The following is a 20,898-nucleotide window of genomic DNA, read 5'->3' on the forward strand; positions in this document are numbered from 1 at the left end:
ACGGATCCGACAGGGCAATTTAAACACGGAAATTACTCGAACTCGTTCCTCTTATTGCACCAGAGAGATTATTATTCTAGAACGATGGAATAATTATTCTGCATTTTTGTAATCACCACTTGTGCCCAACCTCCTTGCACTCTGTTATAAAAGACCAACTACCTTCTTGTGCGGAAGAAAAAAACGGTTTCTAAAATAATATCAAAAATATTGATCTCTGATAGAGCGTTTGTTGTACAAAAATGGAGTATCTTTACGATTTTCTAAAAAAAGTATTACAGCTTTTATTAAAATATAAACTTTTACTTTGGGGTAGATTGAAAGAAAGGAGAAATGGATTTAAATGCTCTCTGCGAAGCACATCTGAAGCATTGCAGTAAATGAAAATAAAATAGAAAGCGATATCAAATAATAATTGCTAACGCAAAGTGGTCGTCGCAGGAAAATTGCAAAAGGTGAAGAGAAACAGGATCGAACCCGATGATGGCGGGCTTGACGCGGTAATCACGATCTTTGGGATTCGAACGCGGTGGAAATTGAGGCGTACAAGGTTTCACGCCGGCAGAAAGAGGAATCGTTTCTCGTAGTGCGCGCACGATATCAGCTGTTCCGGTCATTACGGCAAATTGTCCGGGCAAACGAGCGTCATCCGACGTCCACGTTCATACCTACGCCTCTTCTGCTTTTCGCCTCCTCCACTTTTGTATACCCGTCGCTCTCGTCGTTTCCAGAAACAACGTGACACGCGAGCCACTCGTCGAATCTAAGATTTGGGAGATTTCATTACTATTCTCTTTCTTTAATCAGAATAATAGAGAAGTAACAGTGCTATTTTGAGAAAAATCGACCAATTCCTTTAGCCAAAGACTCGTGACAAGTTTCAAGGAACACACACGTTAACTAAACAGCCTCAACAGCTACAATGTTGCATTAGAAGCTGCACAGCGTGACCGACAGTACCGCGTGAATAGTAACGCTGGTATCGACGGAAGTCGTTGATTAATTGATTCGTAAATCAATAACAGACCGGCAACGAACCTCCTCTGTTCCTGTTTCTGCGTGTCCGCGGCACAAGCGGCATCGTCGTCGCGATTCTCGGCTTCCCTCCGCATTTAGCTTGCACTTTTATCGGTGGTCGAGTCGAAAGGCACGCAGAAGGCACGTCGGCAGCCACCTCGTGACATTTCGAGTGGCTCGAGGATGGTCCGGGACGCGATCACCTCGCCTAGATATGCGCGGTGCCTACTCTCGCCTCGATTACGAACTTCTCGACGACGGCCTCCTCGATCGGAGCGCAGTCTTTGCTCTTTTCCATCCGGTCTGACTCGACTGTCGATTTCCATCGCGCTGCGCGAAGCATTTCTGATCGTGAAGCGAGGTTCATGCATTGTTCTTATTTCTTTTCGAACTAGTTTGTAGAAATTGTCGTCCGATTGTTATCTTTGATCTTTGCGATTCTATGTCCAGTGTGAGTGGTTAATAGTTTTCGAAGACAATATCGAGAGTATGCACAGCTACTTTCAGTGAAAATATACCGTGTCTGAATTGCTTTCGTTATTGACGTCATCAAATCTATATCGATCTCACGATGGAAACTCGTATAATCGCCTTGTGCATTCGTCGTCGCGGAACTACCCTTTCCTCGCAACCAATCCCTCGCTGGACGCCATTATGGTGCACGATATATATGACAATCCATTATGTTAAAATTGTAACAACTTGGCGCGATAAATTACATCGAGGAAGAGTGGAAAATTGTAATTAAATAATTGCTAGGGTGTAACACCTTTTGCACTCGACTGCTTTCTATTGGTAATAGAAACTATTGCTAAATTAGCAATATTTTAGCAACATTTTGTATTACTAAAGTTTCTTGAAAAATTTCAGACATACATTTCTCAAAAATCTGCTGTGGAATAAGTTTAATCTCGATAATCACTAATCAATGCTGACGTTCCCTCAGAGGAAACATCCGAGTGCAAAGGGTTGAGGAATTCCCTCGACATCATTGCTCCTTCCTTCCGTTCGAATCCCGTGGTAGCTTCCACGTTATCAAAAAAAGAATGGTTATTTCTAAACTCGTTTCTAGGCACTCGCCGATAGCTTTACCCTACGTGAGATAATGGAAAATCGATAGGAGCAGGTTCGCAGTTTCACGAGGCAAACGGAAGCAGCGTCACGTGCCTCGCGTTGCGAAATTACGCTCGATTTTTCACGTATCGATCATCGAGTAATCCGATTCACCGGCAGAACCTGAGCTACGTGCTCTGCTCTGTGTACCATTCAGATAATGTATTAACGAAATAGATTTCCTCCGCAAGCAATTATCTACTTCTCAGAATAATGACCATCTGTTCAGTTAATCAGAGGTTGCTCTCGCACTCGAGAGCCAACTAAGAACAAAGAAATTAAGAAGAATCTTGCGCGCATGTCACGTTCGAACCTTTAGTTTTCAAGTTCTCGAGTTTAAGTTCAAACTTTAAAGTCCTTATCTTTACTGGTGCACGCGAATGCCGATAAATCTTGAAAATCGTGTCCTTTCTCTAAACGCGTCTTGAAATGCAATTTTGTCGTCCCAGATTTGCGTCCTATTTTAGCTTGGAGGATCGAAAGAAAGAGCGCCAACGCGTGTACACTTTGCACTCGAGGCTCGTCCATCTCGGCGCTTATCGAAGCGCGAGAAACGCGACGCGTACGAACACTTAATCCAAAGATAAAAGACACCACCGTGGCATTGTTCCCTTAAGCGGCTCGTCGTCCCGTCCCGAGTCTCTCTCCTCGCTCGACCGACAGAAATATTCGACGGAAATAAAACGTTGCCGCGGCGTAAATTCCAGGGTAAATCCGTGGTGCGTCGCGGTCTGGGAAAAGAAGAGTCACGCGAGGACTCACAGTCGGAGGAAGAAACCGCGGACTGGCTCGCCGGAATACACGCGATACCATCGATTGATTCCCTGGTATTTAGGTGAATAGGAAAGAACGCATGGAGCAGTCTGTTTATCGAAATACAACGGGCTCTAAACAATCTACAACTAATTCTCGTGCGATACGTGAAGTTCGTAAAGAATACCATTTTGTAAAAATCGAAAGGAAGGAACACATAGTTAGCTGTTAACAACTTGAGAGATACGTCTTTGTTGTAGCAATTTTTCATTTAATTTCATGCTGGGCTGATTAAATAATTTACGAGTGCACTCCTCAATTTTCTGTTCGGATCTCATCCAATTTTAATTTACAGCGCATGTAAAAATAAAAATGTATGTGTTGTTGTTGCAGGTAATGATAGATTAACACGATCGTCGACTCCAGCACAGGAAGCACAGGCTCAAGGAAAATGGATCACCAGCAGGCCAGTCGGAAGCAAACGATGAACTCGCCGGAAGTGGCGAGGGCCAACGAGGAGTTCGATCTGCTTTGCAACGCGACCACTCTCAAGTCCATCCTCGGACACTACAGGTACCTCTGTGACCTGCTCAAGATCAGGCCCAACACGATCAATCAGTTCTACCCGAAACTGAAAGCGAAACTGCGATCGTGGAAAGCGCAGGCGCTATGGAAGAAATTCGATCAAAGAGCCAATCACAAGTGCTACAATCGTGGCAAAGCATGCCCCAACACGAGAGTAAGACCGATATCTTATTTTATTCTTCTTCTTAAATTCTTCTTGAATTCAATTCAAAGGAAAGAAGAAGCTAGGCAAGCGGACCGCGGCGTTTTATTTAAAAATTAGCGGTTGGAGATTGACGAATTACTTGTTTGCACAGGTGTTGATAATCGGTGGTGGTCCCTGTGGGCTTCGTTCGGCGATAGAAGCGCAGCTGTTAGGCGCCAAGGTGGTCGTTGTCGAGAAAAGAGACCGTATGTCCAGAAACAACGTCCTTCACCTTTGGCCATTCGTCATTCAAGATCTCCGCGGCCTGGGGGCGAAGAAGTTCTTCGGGAAATTCTGCGCGGGCGCAATCGATCACATCAGCATCCGACAGCTCCAATGTATCTTGCTCAAAGTCGCTTTGATCCTGGGCGTCGAGTTCCACGAGAGCGTCAGCTTCGATTCTCTGATACCGCCGCCAGAGAACCAGGAAGAGGGCAGTGAGTAGTAAATCCAGCCTTTCTAATGCTCGATCGAGCCTCTTCGCGCGTGAACTTTTATTGACCCGCGCCAGGACGAAACGTTTTGTTCTTCCTTAAAATCTCGACGGAGAAGAAAGATTTTCGGGCTCCCTAAACGACATATTATACTTTGGTTCTGGTGCTACAGAAGTACGAAAGCAAAACGAATTCTGTGAATATTTTGTCAGGATAACCGAATAAGGATAACCGCAACTACTTCCTTCGAGATACTGATTTTGACATCTTTTCTTCAGAGATTGGTTGGAGAGCGAAAACCACTCCCGCCGATCATCCGGTTTCTCAGTACGAGTTCGACGTGTTGATCGGCGCCGACGGCAAGAGGAACACTTTGGAGGGTTTCAAACGGAAAGAGTTTCGCGGTAAACTCGCCATCGCCATCACGGCGAACTTCATCAACAAACGGACCGAGGCGGAGGCGCGAGTGGAAGAAATCAGCGGCGTTGCTTTCATTTTCAATCAGAAATTTTTCAAGGAACTATACCAGGAGACTGGTATAGATCTGGAGAACATTGTGTATTACAAGGACGACACCCACTACTTTGTCATGACTGCCAAGAAGCACAGCCTCATAGACAAAGGAGTAATCCTGCAGGTACGAACGATATCCTGTATTCGTGGAGCTGTACAGATGTGATTATTCGATGACAACTGAACGATGATGATTAATTTGAACCATTTGTGTGCAGGACCATGCTGACACAGCGAAATTGCTCGCGAAAGAGAACGTAGACCGCGAGGCACTGATGCTCTACGCCAGGGAAGCGGCTGAATTCTCCACCGAATACCAAATGATGGATATGGAATTCGCGGTGAACCATTACGGCCAGCCAGACGTGGCTATGTTCGACTTCACGTCTATGTATGCGGCGGAGAATGCTAGTCGAGTTTTGGAGCGTCGTGGTCACAGATTACTTATGATTCTTGTCGGTGACAGCCTCCTCGAGGTACGTCGTCTACTGTTTTCATAGATTTAGTTTAGATGGTTCTTCTCTCTCTTCTGAATTCTATTTCTCAAATGTATATGTCATGGGGTATGATAAAAATGATTGCAGCCATTCTGGCCAACTGGATCAGGTTGTGCAAGAGGATTTTTGAGCTCTTTGGACGCTTGCTGGGCGATCAAAGGCTGGGGCGCGAGTGTATCGCCATTAGAAGTAATTGCTGAACGAGAGTCCATTTACAGGCTACTTGGACAGACTACGCCTGAAAATCTCAACAGAGATTACGCTACGTACACATTGGATCCTCACACGAGGTACCGATAGTACCAATCTTCCTTGCTCTTGCAATTTTATTCAGTATTTTCATACTTATTCGCCCGATTTCTGTTCAAGATACCCTAATCTGAACGCATCCTCTGTGACGCCAATACAAGTACGAAGTCTGTTGGACACAGATGACCCCGACAGCATCAAACAGCCTCTCGTACAGACTGATATCGATATTCCCAAGAAACGACGTCGTCGGGGTAAATTTTTATACGATTATATCTACAGCCTGTTTCGCACAGCGTAGCGAAAATAATTAGACATAGAAAAAAGTTTCATTGAATCGTACATTCTACGTTTCTGCGTAGATCTGCGCGGAGAATCGCAAGTACACCCGGACACGCTGCTTCGCTGGCTGCAAAAACAAGTCGCCTTGTACGATTCTGTCCGTATAGAAGACATGGGTGCCTCCTTCAAGAACGGTTTGGCTATTTGTGCAATCATTCACAGATACCGTCCAAACCTGATAGATTTTCACAATCTGAACCCGGATGATACAGCAACGAACAATCAGCTGGCCTTCGATATTTTAGAAAAAGAACTGGGCATACCTCCGGTAAGCTGCGTTTCCTCAATGCACGTTGTAACGCTACAGCGTAGAAGGTAGAGTTGACTTGTAGAAACGGCGAATCTTTGCAGATAATGACAGGGGAGGAAATGGCTCAGTGCGACGTACCCGATAAACTCGCCATGTTTTCCTACCTCACACAGATATACGAAGTTTTCCGTGGTGAAATTCCGTACATTAAACATCCGAAATTAGTAAGTAAATCTATAGAATGTCGAGCGAGATTGGAAGATCGTTAACATGTTATCCGTATTTTATAGTATTCAGTATCATGTCCGATATCACCGCACGAACGTTTACAGTCGCCAGAACACCTCTTAACAAACGAGATCCATCCTCGTCCACGAACGCCCGATCCTACGTCCCAATGGAATCGTAGCCTATCACACGACAGAGGATCAGAATCATTATCACGTCCCGTTCCTCGATTATTTTCGCGACAAATCACCGTCGAATCGTTAGATCATAATAATAACAGAATACCGTTGAGCAAAAATATTGCAGAAGCGGATGAGAAAGTTGCGATAAACTGGATAAGGAATAAACTTGAGAACAATATAATTGCATCATCATTGAAGAAAGTATTCGAACCACCAAGTCATTTCAATAGGGACCACGAGTGTTGTCAGTCGAGCAATAGTAAAGTTAACGAGAAGTCACTAACCATTAATCCGTTTTACAATTAAGTGGTATCTGTCAAAGTAGCGGCTTTGTTCATTCTTGTTTCTCATCTATTTGTTATTATTATTTTTCTTTTCATTTTTTTTCTGTCCCCTATGATTGTATAACGATTGCATTTGATCGTCTTTTGTAAAGGAATCTGAAAACGAAGACAGGCCGGCACATAGTAAGCAATTGAGCCAATTAACAGCGGACCAAAAAGTTCAGCTAATTGACCGTATCGTCAGGCAAGATAGCGGAACGAGAACAAGACACTCACGATCGCGACATAACGAAAATGTAAGCCCCGCGGATAAGAAAGGGGACACGATTAGCCGACGTTCTCGAAAGAGACGGAGCACCGAGAAGATGGGTGCGACAGTGGTAAGTGTCTTCTTTTCATTCGATCGAATCATCAAGTATCCATCATTAACATTGTGAAAAATGCAGAACATTTTTCTTCCAAAATTTTTAATTACACGTTCTTGGAAGCTTTTTGGATAGCAAATCATCCAGGGTTGAAAAACATACTTTTCTCATTTAATATCAAACTCAACCCTTCGCATCGATGGTCGAAGGATTTTCAGAGTACGCAAAGAATGCAAAGGGTTGAATCACAGTTAACGCTTTATGGAATGGTTCTCTTCATTTTCTATTTAAGTTGCACTGTTCTACCTGTAAAGATATTCCATAAGGGGTTCAGAATCGAACACTAACATCTCACGCACAAAACTTACAATGCTTATATCCTGTAGTCACGGTGGCAGAAGATTGAAGCACTTATGTATCGTGGGATAATCGCGTCGTTGTTAGTCTTTATTATTGGAGTTACCATTACCATGATGCAGAAGGAAGTCGTTGCGTTCTGATCCCTTAGTGTACTCGACGAAAGTATCAGTGGAACATTACAGAAACTATCGGTTATGTTGTAAACTTTTTCTATAATATCTATATATATGTTACACATATAATATATTTGCTACGCCAGCTTCTGTATTCGTCATATACTACTAAACAAAATTTCTTCAGAACAAATAGATTGCATAAAACACTCTCCTAGTTGTTTAGTGATCCATTAGAGAAGAAAAACGAAGATAATTTAAATGTTAAACAATAGATACAATCATTCGTGTCCCCAGAAGTATTGTCTGTTGTGAGATAAAGAATATCGTTAGTCAAGCTAGAGTTGAAGAAACCCCCGATCTTACCACCCCTGTATTTGCATCGTTCTTGTCCATTGTTGATCATTACGAGTTTAATAGCTAGCAAACCACGTAACATAAGTTGTACATACGTTGTGAAAGTTTTATTTGATTGTCGAATGGGAATTAAGCTGACAGTAACTGTCTGGATAAACTGAACTAATTGCGCTGTACGATTTCACGGTGATCGTGAAGGAGGAAAGGCAGAGGAGACTCGCGGAGATAGAGAAAAATCGCGTGGAACGTATGAGGAGACGGCAATATTTACGAAACATGGCCACGCAGCAATTCTACAAAAGTATGCAGATGCTGCAAGCGAACGCGAAACGTGAGAAAGACGAGCCGTTCGAAGATTATTCGATATTCTTGTACCGCCAAACAGCACCGAATTTCAAGGATAGAGTGAAATCTCTAGAGCAGAAAATATTATATCCAGTAAGCTAGAGAATGAATGATTTCAGGAGTGTACAATGTCATTGTTTCTTTTCACATTTACTTTTGGAGTTAACTTAACAAACGATTAAACGGGGGCCATGAAGATGTTTATATATATTTTCTTTTTTTTTCAATAATAGAATAAACAATATAACAACAGGCATTTAACATAACATTGAAAAAGAACTGTTCTACTAGAACTGACTACGTACTAATCGTGTGCGACAAATTATTTGGTGATACTTTATTGCACATAAAAAAGACGAACGTGTGTTAACTAACTGTATAAGAGCAATATGAAATTTTAAATGACATGCATGACGTTTATGCATCTGATATTGAGGGATGCAAGAAACGATTCCTCGATTATACCACTAACTGTTTTGAAACTGAAGGGATGTTCACAGCATCGATTGCGGGCGCTTACGTATTCTTAAACAGATATAACAATAACACTACACATTGTAACGAATATAAAATATGACACACTAATTATTCATATGTACATAAACTGCATTTATTTTCTTTTTCTTTCTCTCTTAGTGTCTCTCCATGTATGTACTGTGATACGAGAGAATTATGGTGCATTTTTCGCTTTTGTTCTTACAAATTTTACAAATCTGTGATCGTCTAGCCTATCGTTTGCGTATTCGAATTTATTTCACACCGTTCAATTGTTTTTAGGACAGAGAACCGAAGATACACGCTGGCCATCATAGAAATAGCATAGACGAAGAGTTCTCCGGCAGAATAAAAAGTATCGAAGACAAGCTAAAAGGATCTGCTCCGGCTGAGAAAAAACCCAGAGATCTCTTACGTGCCATTGGTTTGTCATCGTCTTACTTGTTATACTCTAAATTTTATTACATATACATATATAATTAGATCGCCCATTTTTCAAGCATTTATTACAATCGCGCTATTGCCTTAATACGTATACTTTAATTTTTTCTTATAAGCCTCCTTCACTTTTTTGTGCTCTTACGTATGATTCGAGAATATACAATTGCGCTGTTGTTTCGTTGCGAAGGTAAAATCGAAAAGACCGATTGGAATGTAAAGGAAATCGAGAAGAAAATCGAGGAGAGTAAGACGAGCCGCTCGGTCCGACACGACAAAGTAGAACGAGTTCCTAAGTGGAGTCGAGAACAGGTTGGCATATGAATGATTGAAGAGTACCGAATAATCAATCTTTTTCAGATGTGTATATGCTTCATTCAGTTTTTAGCTCGACAAATCAAGATGGAGAAGAAGGGACGGGAACAGAAGGAGACAGATAGTAAGTACGCTGATATTGACAATACCCTGAGGAGTATTGACAGGAAGATCAAAGAGGGTAATGTGCTCGGGCACAATAAAGTCTCGGCTATGGCCGAGCAATTTTCAAATAAAAATCAGGACACGGGACCCAAGGTGCAAAAATCGGTAAATACGATGTTACAAAGGTTCAGTACTGGAGGATATAGTCAGCAGGATATTCGATGTCCTTGTGACGTTCATTGCATTTATCGTATAGCTTCATCGGTGCGGATCGTCTCGTATCTGTGTACCTACGTATTCGTAAATTGTATTTGTTATTTTCGATAGGACATAAAAGACACATTTCAGTGAATGGTTGGTATGATGTATATGCATAAAGTGACCAGATGTTTTACAATGAAATGTTGGACAGGCGCAGATGTCTGGTCACCTTATATGTACATGAATATAACTACCATTAAATAAGTTTTCTCTATGTATCCAACTTTCCTAACTAAACATCATAACTGAACTAAAATGTCCGCGATTCTAATGGTACTTACGTTGATACTTAATTTCATGTGTCTTCTAACTGTGCAACGTGACACAATTAATATTTAACTGTGTTACAAGATATTATACAATCTCGTTTGAGAAATGAAACACATGTGCTGACTAAGATTCTTTTGTACTAAAAGCGTGAAATTAATTATTACTACTCTGCTTCTCTACTATTCTTACAGAATACTAAACCTACGATAACGTTACCTGCGCAAGGAGGCTCGGAGATGTGTCATTTTTGCAATAAGAGAGTTTACTTAATGGAGAGACTTAGTGCTGAAGGGAAATTTTTTCATCGAGGCTGTTTTCGCTGCGAATATTGCTCTATCTCGCTGAGAATAGGTTGAATCTTCGTTTCGAAATTTCAAATCGGTTATCGCATAGCGATTGAATTTTTATTAATTGTTTTTATTAATTGTAATCTTCGGTTGTAGGAAATCATACGTTTGATCGGGATAAAAATGGTGGGAGGTTTTACTGTATGCAACATTTTGGTTTCTCTGGAACGTTAAAGACTCGTGTAGAGAAAAAGAAAACTACGGTGAACAAAGAGAACATACCAGCCACACCTGTACACCTTAAAACACCAGACAAGGTGTGATTCGAATCTTGATTCTACTACATAATCTTCTATTAATCAAGATTGTAAACTGTTATTTATATCGTATTCAGGCGAAGACTCCTCTGGAAGGCGTTGTTGGCCTCGACTTACTAGATCGTGGACAAACACCAGAAAGAATAGAATTCGAGAATCTAGCAGGAATATCGGACGCTGAAGAACCCCAAAGTCAAATGGACGAGGATGAATGGACAGATAGGAATTTCGGTGCTTCCACTGCAGAAATGGGCTCCAGCGATGATATTTCAGATATGAGGTCAGTTACGTTCAGCTGTCTCGGTGTAACAGGCTTTTAAAGTTCCTCGATATTTCAACAGCGATTCAGACGAAGACAACGAGGTTTTCGAAGAGGCGATAGATCAACCGTTGACGACCGAAGGAACTCTTGAACTCGCCAAAAATTGGACGTTACGATATTCTCATCCACACGCTGCAATGGAACAGTCTGACACAGGAAGCAACGAGTACGAAGATTCCAGCGATGAATATACAAATGAAGGTATAATTATTATCATCATCTGTCATTTACTATTACCCCAAGTGACATCACAGTGCTCTTATTGTGACAAAGTTTTGTTGTCGGGATGTACAGTCGAATAGTTTTATTTTAATTTATTTGATATACCCCGCTTTAGAGGTAAGAGAGAGAAAGATATATAAGAAAGCTATAAGAAAGAGTGAGACATATGTTACCTGCTCTACTGAAGAACCCCTGGCGCCATCTCTGTGAAAAGTGCTCAAACTGGTCGCTCAGCATTATCGACAGCAAAGTGAACTTCAAAAACTACTAACGCCATCTCTGAGGAGAGTAGTGAAACTAATTACCGACCTAGCTTCAGCGCCCTTCTAAGAGATGGCGCTAGTAGTTCTCAGTAGTTTACTTCGCTGTCGATAATGCTGAGCGACCAGTTTGAGCACTTTTCACAGAGATGGCGCCAGGGGTTCTCCAATAGAGTAGGTAACATCTGTCTCACTCTTTCTTATAGCTTTCGTATATATCTTTCTCTCTCTTATCTTTAAAGTGGGAAATATAAAAATGATATATAATATGATGATACAGGTATGATGAATAAAGGTTCAAAAACTCTTTTTCTATTAATATTGCACAATATGTAGTATTTATTATTTATATTTACATATGTTACTTTACATTTTCACTTACAGCCAACAATTGCTGTATCGATTTAGGTTATAAAAAAGAATAAAAACAAGTATAATCTTATATCTTTGTTTCATGTTAATCTATTTTAGAATCAAAATGAATAAACTGTTTAGTTCTGGTATTTTTAATGTTTGTTTATAATGTTGATGGGGAAATGTCATTGTAAGCCACTGCTGAAAAAATTGTTGAATGAACGGCATTGGCAGGCGGTATCAATACTGGAACAGCACTGCATGTTGTTCTGGTGCATTTCAATACGTGTAATCCTGATGATATCTCTGTGGCGCTATGGAACCTGGGAGTGTCACTGATACGCTGGTGCTTTTTGAAATGTGTGATTTACTGTGTTGTCTGGGTATTATCAACAGACTTTCACGTCAAAGTACCTATGATACTGTCGTATTATGTTCACTTGTAAGTTGTCTTTGTTCATCATTATGATAAAAGCGTTTTATTATTTTTATTTAGATGATGAAAGTACAACAGCCACCGAGGATGAAGATGACATACGTGCTCGAGAGCTAAGGAAACAAGAAGTTTGGCTGAAGAATCCCACACGTAGCTCCGACACGGATACCGGTTCGGAAACGGAGGTGAAAATTTCTCAAGATTCTGTAGATAACATAATTGAAGAAACTTTCGACCTTCCTGCACAAATACCTAATTTAATATCACGCCAGGAGACAAACGTGAATAACAGTGAAATGTTGACTGAGCAAGACATTGTTGATACAGGAGATGTTGAAAAGTCGTTGGATAAAGAAACGTTGACGACTGATACATTAGCAAAAGACACAGATCAACAAATAGATCACAAACAGATCATAAAATTGGATAGTAAGGAGAACACACCCCAAAACGAGGCATGTGGAAGTATAATTCCTGATTCCCTTTGTAATTTAATATCAGACGATGAGAAAAAGAAGGTCATAGATTTCGACACCCCTTTAATTATTTCCAATCACTTGACTGTACAGGATAATAAAGCTAATAATATAGACGAAAGTATTTCGGAGTATGAAAGTTTAGTAGAGGAATACGATCTTCCAAATTTAAATAAAAACCAACAAATCCAGAACGAATCATCAGACGACAATAATCAGTCTAATTTAAAACATAATGATATTGATAATAATAAAATTAATGAATTAAATAATATGTCAAGTTCTGCTAACAAAAATTTAGACGATATGAGTACTATTACCAATGAGTTGGTCGAAACAACTGTTCATAAACGTAACGATACAAACAATAAAATAACTTTTGGTCTGATCAATACATCCTCTACAACAACTACTGTACCGAAGGTTGAACTGCAATCAGGGTTTGCAGGAATTATGCTTCCAGATGCTATTCCACTTAGTCAGGTTAATTACAATAGTACACTCCAATCTGCTACCGAGGAAGTAGCAAAACTCAAAGAAATACTACCGGATCTAGTAACTTCCTCTCCAAGTCGGAGTAAAGAATCATTGCCATCCTCCACGTCTGAAATTTATAAATCAACTGAAACACTGTGTGACGAATTGTTGCCGTCTGATATTCAAGATAAATTAACTGCGGACGAATCAGAATCTTATTATTCGGATGGTACAAAGTTGAGGGTTAACAAGTTAAAATTGTCCATGAAGGATATTAATAAACGCGTTCCAATAGTGACAATCACTTCACCATCACCAACGAATGAGAAGTCGTACGAAGAAACGTCTATTGAAACTGTTAGATTAACAGTGCCCAAAGAAGTATGCAATCAACCGGAGCAGTCTGATGGAAATAGTTCATTCGATAAGTTAAAACGAGATTTAAGACAAAGGAAAGCAAGAAATAAAATTTCAATAGGCGAACTTCGACCTTTATCCACGGAGAATGCTCGAAGGAAAATTAATAAATATTTTACAAACGAGAAGAAACAGAAAACGATAGATCAGAGTACTCAAGACCCCAAATCGTCGGATGTTAAAGTTGTAAAATTGGACGTTAAACCAAAACTATCTACTAAAGTTGAACCAAAGGATTTAATGAAATATTTTCAGAAAACAACGCAGGAATCTTCCGATAAAATAGGAACCAAGGATAAAAAAGAATCAAAAAATTCAAAAATTGAAAGCGATATAAATGTAAATACGGATGAGTTAAGTGAAATTGACATTGATTCTATTGATAAACGATTTGAACAAATAGAGCAGGAAAACGAGAGAATAGTTTCGATCGATGCAAAACGTATCGAATCGAAATTGCATTTGGATACTCCGCCCATCATATTGCATATAGAAAATATGGATAGTCAACAAGATACAGCATGTGTAAATAAAATAGAAGAGTTCCAACAGTTGTTCGACATATCTGATAACGAAGTTCTTGGACTTGAGCCGCAGTATACGAGTGATAAAAGTAAAAACTTAAATGATAGCTTACAAATTGATTCTGTCAAAGGAAACCAAAATCTCGCAACTAATTCTCCTAAAATAGAAATTAATCCAGAAGAAAAATCGTTGCCCGTGCAACAAATGAATAGCATTATAGAAATTAAATCACAGGAAAATATAACAAGTCATTTGTGCGAGAATGAAGTCCATCCGAAGCAATTACCAATCAACGACACTCCAGAAAATAAATCACATGAGAGTATAGTAATTGATTCTCACAAAAATGAAGGCAATACAGAACCAATAAATGTAGAATCAAATGCATCAAAATCTAAATTGTGCGAAGAAAAAGATAAAGTAGCAGTTGATCATCTTGTAAAAGAAATCAACGTAACGCAGACGAATTTAAGACCTAAAAGTGACGCGCTTCAATCTACAGAACACACGAAGTTTATTCCGCACTTAAGAAGCGAATTACGCAAACAAGCAATAGATAACAGTACTAAAATAAATGAAAAACAAATAACGCAAATGTCGTTACTTAACGATGGTAAAGCTAGTAAACATAATGTTTTGCATTCAAGTGATAATGCTTTAAATATAAGGAAAGGAATTACTAATAAATTTGAAACGCTACACAAAAATTCCAGATCTTCCTCCGAATTACCAGCTTTATCTGCAAAGCATGATCAAGTTGCCAAAATTAAAATTGTTGAACGAAACATTGAAACACCAAAACGTGTGAACCAAATGAATATGACTAACAATTTTGTCGTATCACGTATCGAAGATGATACGGTACCAAAGAGACCAGAAAGAAAATACGAGCATCGTGAAATCGATTTCTCGATAAAACCTGGTACATCGAATGTACAACTTACTCCTGACGTTCCTGTAAGAAGAAGATCTTCGAAAAGGAAGTCGAATGTCCCGTCTTCTTTGAATAAATCTACTTCTAATATACAATCAAGTTCAACTGCAATCGATGACAGATTAGCTATAGCAGATATTACTTCTAATGAACACAAGAGCACGATAAACATAGGGATTAATAAATTAAAACATTCAACTGAGATAGGAAATAGCGAAATAAGTAAAACAGTAAATACATTAGGAAATACTAGCAACGAACATAAACATTCTCACCTCACAAAGTCTCTTCCACTATTAAACACTGACCTGCGGGAATCTACAAAATCCGTACCTCCTAAAAATGATCGAGCAAAGAAAGATAAATGCGTAGTATCTTAACATATACAATATATACATGTATATATATATATATATTTTTGATCGACACAACATATACGAGTGCACATGATGGATACAACTTTAAAAATGATTACTATATATTTTCGAATGTATATTTTTCAATTTTATGATTTACATCTAACGTAATTGTGTGAGATATGTTAATAAAGTAGAACAAAAAGATATTGCTTATAGTTGGCTGATGGTGGTATATCTTTTTAAAATACCCAAGGCCGTTGAGGAAAAGGTAAAGCAGTTTTATGTACGAATGGAGTGACCTGTTGAACTAATTCCAAATTAACAGTGACTCAAAATGAATTAATCGTTTGTGTTTGGTTTAGTGTTCACGCTAAAACTGGCAACATAACTCTTATCAATTTGTATTAATATTGAAATTACCACCAGCCAATACTTTATTAAAAAATCTCACTGTTTCATTCTCGACATATCCGTATCATTACTGTTACAGTCGACTTCGCAATAAACATTAGGTGATTATGAATCGCTAATGAGTTAGGAACATCATACATTCACCGATACATTTGTAATACTCTATATATTATATTCTATTACTGAACTCTTAGTATTGAAAGTGAGAATGAGAAATTTTCATGCAGAACACTCTTCTGAGCTGACCAAATGCATCATGTTCCTTGCAACTAATAGTTCCAACTAATACACTAAACAAAATTTCTTGTTTTTTAATTAGATTTGAAGAATCGGGAGTAAGAACAATCAGAATCCAATCTGTATTCAGTTAATGATAAGGGACTTTGAGAGTCATAAAAAGACCACTAGCAAAGTTTACCAGTAATGGATTCTCAGTGTTTCTTCTCCTAATCCTCCATTTACTATTCTTGATATACTTGTTCCTTCGTTAACTTCTATATGTATTCACAGATTATCTCAAACGAGGGTACGTCAGAAGAGAGTGAAGAAAATTCGGCCACCGAGATATCAACGGATTCTGAATTCGAACACGATGGTGCAACTCCAACGCAACATGAAATCCCAGAAATCACGATCAATGACTCGTATGTCCGCAAAACCAGGGGAAATTACGTTGAGCCTAAAAAGGTTCAAGTAAAAAGCAAAGTTATCTCATCGATCAATGGAAATTTGAAACAAGACAAAGAGTTGGACGCCAAATCACAAATAAAAATAGATTACAATGTAAGCCCTCGTCCTGAGAAAGAAGGCATCACAAATTTACTGGGACCCACAAACACGAACCGACTTCCGTTGATAAACCCACGTAAAGGAGATTATCTATTGAATCGCACCCATTCCACGGAAGGTATTGCTTCGAAGCTATCCTTGGAATTGAAAAAGAAGTATTTACTTGGCGGCACGGCTTTTGGTGGTTCTGTCATGAAGTCAGGTTCAGCCTCGAATGTGGATACTCAATTGAGAAATTTCACGGACGCTATATCTCAACATCAGAAGCTGTTAAATCCCGCTCCAGAACCGAGTCCAACGATGCAAGCATTCCTACAGGGAACGAGCAAGTTGCGATCGAACAATACTCAACTTTCGCCAATATCACCCACGGCTTTATTCTCTTCATCCCCGATAAAACCGTACACCGCTAACCGTCCTTCTCAGAACTTGTTAAACAACGATAATCCTATTTACAAAGCAACGATCCTGCCTGAAATATCGAAGACCCAGTTACCAGATCTGGTCAAAGAATCTAGTATTTTAAAGTCAAAGACTTCGCCCAACATTGTCTGCGGTGAATCCAAGGACGTAGCGAGCAAAGAACTGATAACGGAACAAGTAGTGCCTAGTCAAAACTTACCAAATAAAAGCTCGCAGATATTGGAGAACGCGAGGAACTCTCAGAATGCAGAGAGCAGTTTTGCTGCAAACGCTGACGAAAATAACGGTTTTCGACCACGTAGCCCCTTGCACGAAACCTCCATTATTGTACCGCAGGTGGACTGGAATAAAAAGAAGGAGGAGGCGAAAGAGAATGGTACCAGTGGCGATTCAGAAATAGACAGTGATTCGTTGTCTTCGGGTGACGGTGAAGCGGAAGAGGGGACACAGGATCAACCACTGGCTGCTGCGAATTTATTTCCACCGCGCTTGCAGATTCATAGCACAGATGGAAATTTATTGCTAGACGAGGAAGCTGACAAATGCAAAGACTTCGACGATACTCAATCGTTCGAGCCAGACTCCATAGAGTGTTCATTCTTACGGGACAAAGAATTGAACAACAAGCTGAACTCTGCTGCTCCTGCTCCGGTTCCTTCTACGAACAAAGCCTCGATGGAACTGGAGATAGTAAAGAACGAGATCGAGCAATTAGAATTGCAGGATGATGGCAGGAAGAGCGTCAGTAATTGCAGTACACCTACATCTGTAACATCTGCTGTCTCTAACAAGCATGACGATTCTGAGGAGAACGATATCACCACTGCAGCCCTTACTGAAACAGAATTCTCGGAATGGGCTCGCGACGGAGAGGTTCTGGTCTCGGATGATCTGCGCGATGTTGAATTCGACATTAATCCAGAATTTATAACTACCAGAAGAAACATCACGTCGTCTGATGCTGCAAGGAGAGGCTACGCGCCGATCACGATAGCTAAAGAGGAAGACTTAACGGACATGGACTTGGATTCTTCAAAGTTGGATAAGCAACTAGATGTTCCTATTAACAATACCTCGAAACTTTTAGCTAACGGTGAAAATATAGACTTTATGGACACTGATAACGATTCGTTATTAGATGATAGCTTGCAAGACGCTTCCAACATGGTTATGCTCAAGAATAGAGGATACGTAGAATTTGTAAACATTAAGAGTACCCCGGTGCTTACCGTTCCGCGAGACAAGTTAATCGCTGATGCTCCCATTGCAAAGTTGGAGGTAGAGAATGACTCCTGTTCGGAGGAAGAAGCATATAATGACAGAAATGTGATAGAGATAAACCCAGTTACCATGGATGATGTTATGAATAAATTGAATAACGCTGCTAATAAATCCGACAATGGCTTTAAGACGGACGCTGAAATGAAATCAAGCTCCGTTCATGAAGAACAGCCTATCGCCGAAGCAGTGAACAAAGAATTGTTCCAGTCGATGGAGGAGGACAGTTTACTCATCGTTGAACCAGCTGAAGACACTACTACAAGTGAGGTGGTTACTATACTTGCTAGTCCCGTGAATCCGCACGTGTCATTAGTTCCTACCCAAATAGAAGAACAACCTGAACAAGAGAAAGAAACGAAAACGGTAGCCGACTCGAGCAATCCGGATTACTTGGAGTACGTGAAGCGGCTTCAGTCTAGAATCGCTGAGTTCAGCAACGCCAAAGATTCCATAGACATCAGAAAATCCAAGAGGAAAAACTCGAAGAGCTCTTTGCAGCCTCGTACCGCCGAGATGATATCAGAAGAGATTAAAAATCAGGAGACAACGATGAACAACAGCTTCAATTCTCCAGCTACTTCTAGGAAGTTGGAAGAAATCACCAGAGAGAGATCCAAACAGAAAAATGTAATTCAAGATCTGCTAATGGACAAAGTGGAGGCGCATAAACAAAAGTCAGCAGAAAAGAAAGCAAGAAGAGCTGCGAGAGCTTCCTCGTTCAGTTCTACTTCTACTTTATCACCGATAAGACCACCTATTTCTAATGCTCCAACGGTTAATAAATTTGTGCCTACGTCCATATTTACACCTGAAAGCAGCCCCCTACGTACTACTTTTGTTGAAACCAAAAAGTTCATAGAAACTGAAACGTTTCACGAGCAACAGCAGTTCCCTTGGAAATTGGAAGGTGAACAAATTTTCAATAGTGAAAGTAGTAAAAATAATACTAAATCTTCTGAAAACATAGCGTTAATTAAAGCAGAAGATGAGAAAGAAAATAGCTTTAAAACGCCGATTGCGCCTCCTAGATTAAAGCATGAGGAGGCAAAGAGGACAGCAGAGAAGGCAAGACAAGATGCCAGAGAAAGAGCCAGACTAAAGAGCGATGAAGATTTGGGTCTTAGTCCAGAAGACAAGATTAAAGAGTTGAGAATGAAAGTAGGACGAAGACAACTCTCCATGGAGGAGAGAAGAAATAAAGAAGAAACACAACCCGAGCCCCGCATGAGACTTTACAGTTCTGGAGCGACGAACAAAACTGGATTGAAGTTGCAAACGAGCAAGAGCACAGACAATATGAAGGCCGTGGCAGAGGCAATTAATTTCAGTGGTTTATCTGCTGCCAATGCGAAATCGATGGATGAACTGCTACAAACCGATTCACCAAAATCGAATACTCCTGCCAATGTTGTGAAAAGAGAGAAAAAACAAAAAACGAAAGATCCAGAAAGAAGAAAGAGCATCATTCAAGCAGTCTCAGATTTCTTCTTTAAGAAGGAATCTTCTCCCTCGCCGTCCAATCAAAAAGACAAGCTATCTATGTTCCGTCTAACTTCAAAGTCGAAAGGCAAAGTATGTAAACTCCAATTTCTTTTCCTTGTATCTACTCTATACGTTTCTTGTGTTATGTATACAGCGTGGACGTATTCCCAAATATCTCTTCAACTAATTAGATTCTAAAATGTTTCAGTTATGTAAATCGTATTCGGAAGGGTCAGATGTAAGCAACTCATAAGTCATTGATACTAATTTTTCCAGTATTAGCTTTCTTATACCACTATTTGTATTCGCTATTGTATATCGTGCAGGTACTATAATTTTATTTTCGTTTGCTGCATATTCTCGTCTGCTTCCAAGGGGTAACATATTGATTGGCATAAGCTACATTTAATTTTCATTCTATTACACTCTACCGTTGTCCACCTCGTAGTAACAGTCTATCCTACAAATGAGCATGGTAACTTTCGCTGTACATATAAATTGCTATCTCAGTATGTTCGTTTGTTTTCGTGTGATTTAATCAAGTTTGTTTCTAACGTAGATGTTAAGAAAATTTGGACAAATATGTGAATAGGTAGATTATTTGGTAGTTGATGCTCTAATTTTTTTCTTGTGTTACTACAATGTATATACTTAATCATTACTCTATTAATTAATCTATACACCAATTTAAGTTATTAGGTATGCATATGAATATTTAATTATATACTGTACATAATTATGAATGCACTCAGTCATAAAAGAATGTATATACATACACATTTGAAATTTCAAATATTAAACAATTCTCATGAAATATTTTATAAAGGGAGCATTATTGATTAACTGTATACAGTTAAACTCCGAAAGATAAAAGATATATTTTCATTTACATTAATCAAACAATGGAACATCATACAAATGAGGGTTGATAAAATATAAATGTAATTACAACAAATTTTATACGATTCACGACACTCGTGCTAATATTATTTGTTTTCCACTGTATATAAATATAGAAAACACTGTTGTTTGTTTTAAATTCGTCCAATTTTAACTGGTAAATAAATTAAC

At 39.4% G+C, this 20,898-nt stretch overlaps 1 protein-coding gene across 9 annotated transcripts in view; it reads left to right on the plus strand.

Annotated features, from left to right (window-relative positions):
• Mical (Molecule interacting with CasL) overlaps positions 1 to 20,898 on the plus strand; it is a 65,675-nt gene that overhangs the window by 40,026 nt on the left and 4,751 nt on the right. For 4 of the 9 annotated variants that reach the window (XM_076902564.1, XM_076902563.1, XM_076902562.1 and 1 more), the window contains exons 2-21: positions 3,277 to 3,622; positions 3,765 to 4,089; positions 4,365 to 4,723; positions 4,818 to 5,075; positions 5,184 to 5,386; positions 5,466 to 5,599; positions 5,708 to 5,955; positions 6,039 to 6,161; positions 6,784 to 7,011; positions 8,025 to 8,264; positions 8,949 to 9,090; positions 9,295 to 9,416; positions 9,465 to 9,689; positions 10,247 to 10,406; positions 10,499 to 10,659; positions 10,737 to 10,939; positions 11,001 to 11,182; positions 12,314 to 12,438; positions 16,363 to 19,917; positions 20,036 to 20,065. In XM_076902564.1, coding sequence (XP_076758679.1) covers positions 3,335 to 3,622; positions 3,765 to 4,089; positions 4,365 to 4,723; positions 4,818 to 5,075; positions 5,184 to 5,386; positions 5,466 to 5,599; positions 5,708 to 5,955; positions 6,039 to 6,161; positions 6,784 to 7,011; positions 8,025 to 8,264; positions 8,949 to 9,090; positions 9,295 to 9,416; positions 9,465 to 9,689; positions 10,247 to 10,406; positions 10,499 to 10,659; positions 10,737 to 10,939; positions 11,001 to 11,182; positions 12,314 to 12,438; positions 16,363 to 19,917; positions 20,036 to 20,065 — 7,311 coding nt within the window. In that variant the 5' untranslated portion in view covers positions 3,277 to 3,334. Of the gene's footprint in view, positions 1 to 3,276; positions 3,623 to 3,764; positions 4,090 to 4,364; positions 4,724 to 4,817; positions 5,076 to 5,183; positions 5,387 to 5,465; positions 5,600 to 5,707; positions 5,956 to 6,038; positions 6,162 to 6,783; positions 7,012 to 8,024; positions 8,265 to 8,948; positions 9,091 to 9,294; positions 9,417 to 9,464; positions 9,690 to 10,246; positions 10,407 to 10,498; positions 10,660 to 10,736; positions 10,940 to 11,000; positions 11,183 to 12,313; positions 12,439 to 16,362; positions 19,918 to 20,035; positions 20,154 to 20,898 lie in introns of all 9 variants that reach the window. The other 5 variants (XM_076902565.1, XM_076902569.1, XR_013102383.1 and 2 more) reach the window with 4 other exon arrangements.

This window comes from Xylocopa sonorina, chromosome 10 (assembly GCF_050948175.1).
Source record: "Xylocopa sonorina isolate GNS202 chromosome 10, iyXylSono1_principal, whole genome shotgun sequence".
In the NCBI taxonomy this organism is placed as follows: domain Eukaryota; kingdom Metazoa; phylum Arthropoda; class Insecta; order Hymenoptera; family Apidae; genus Xylocopa; species Xylocopa sonorina.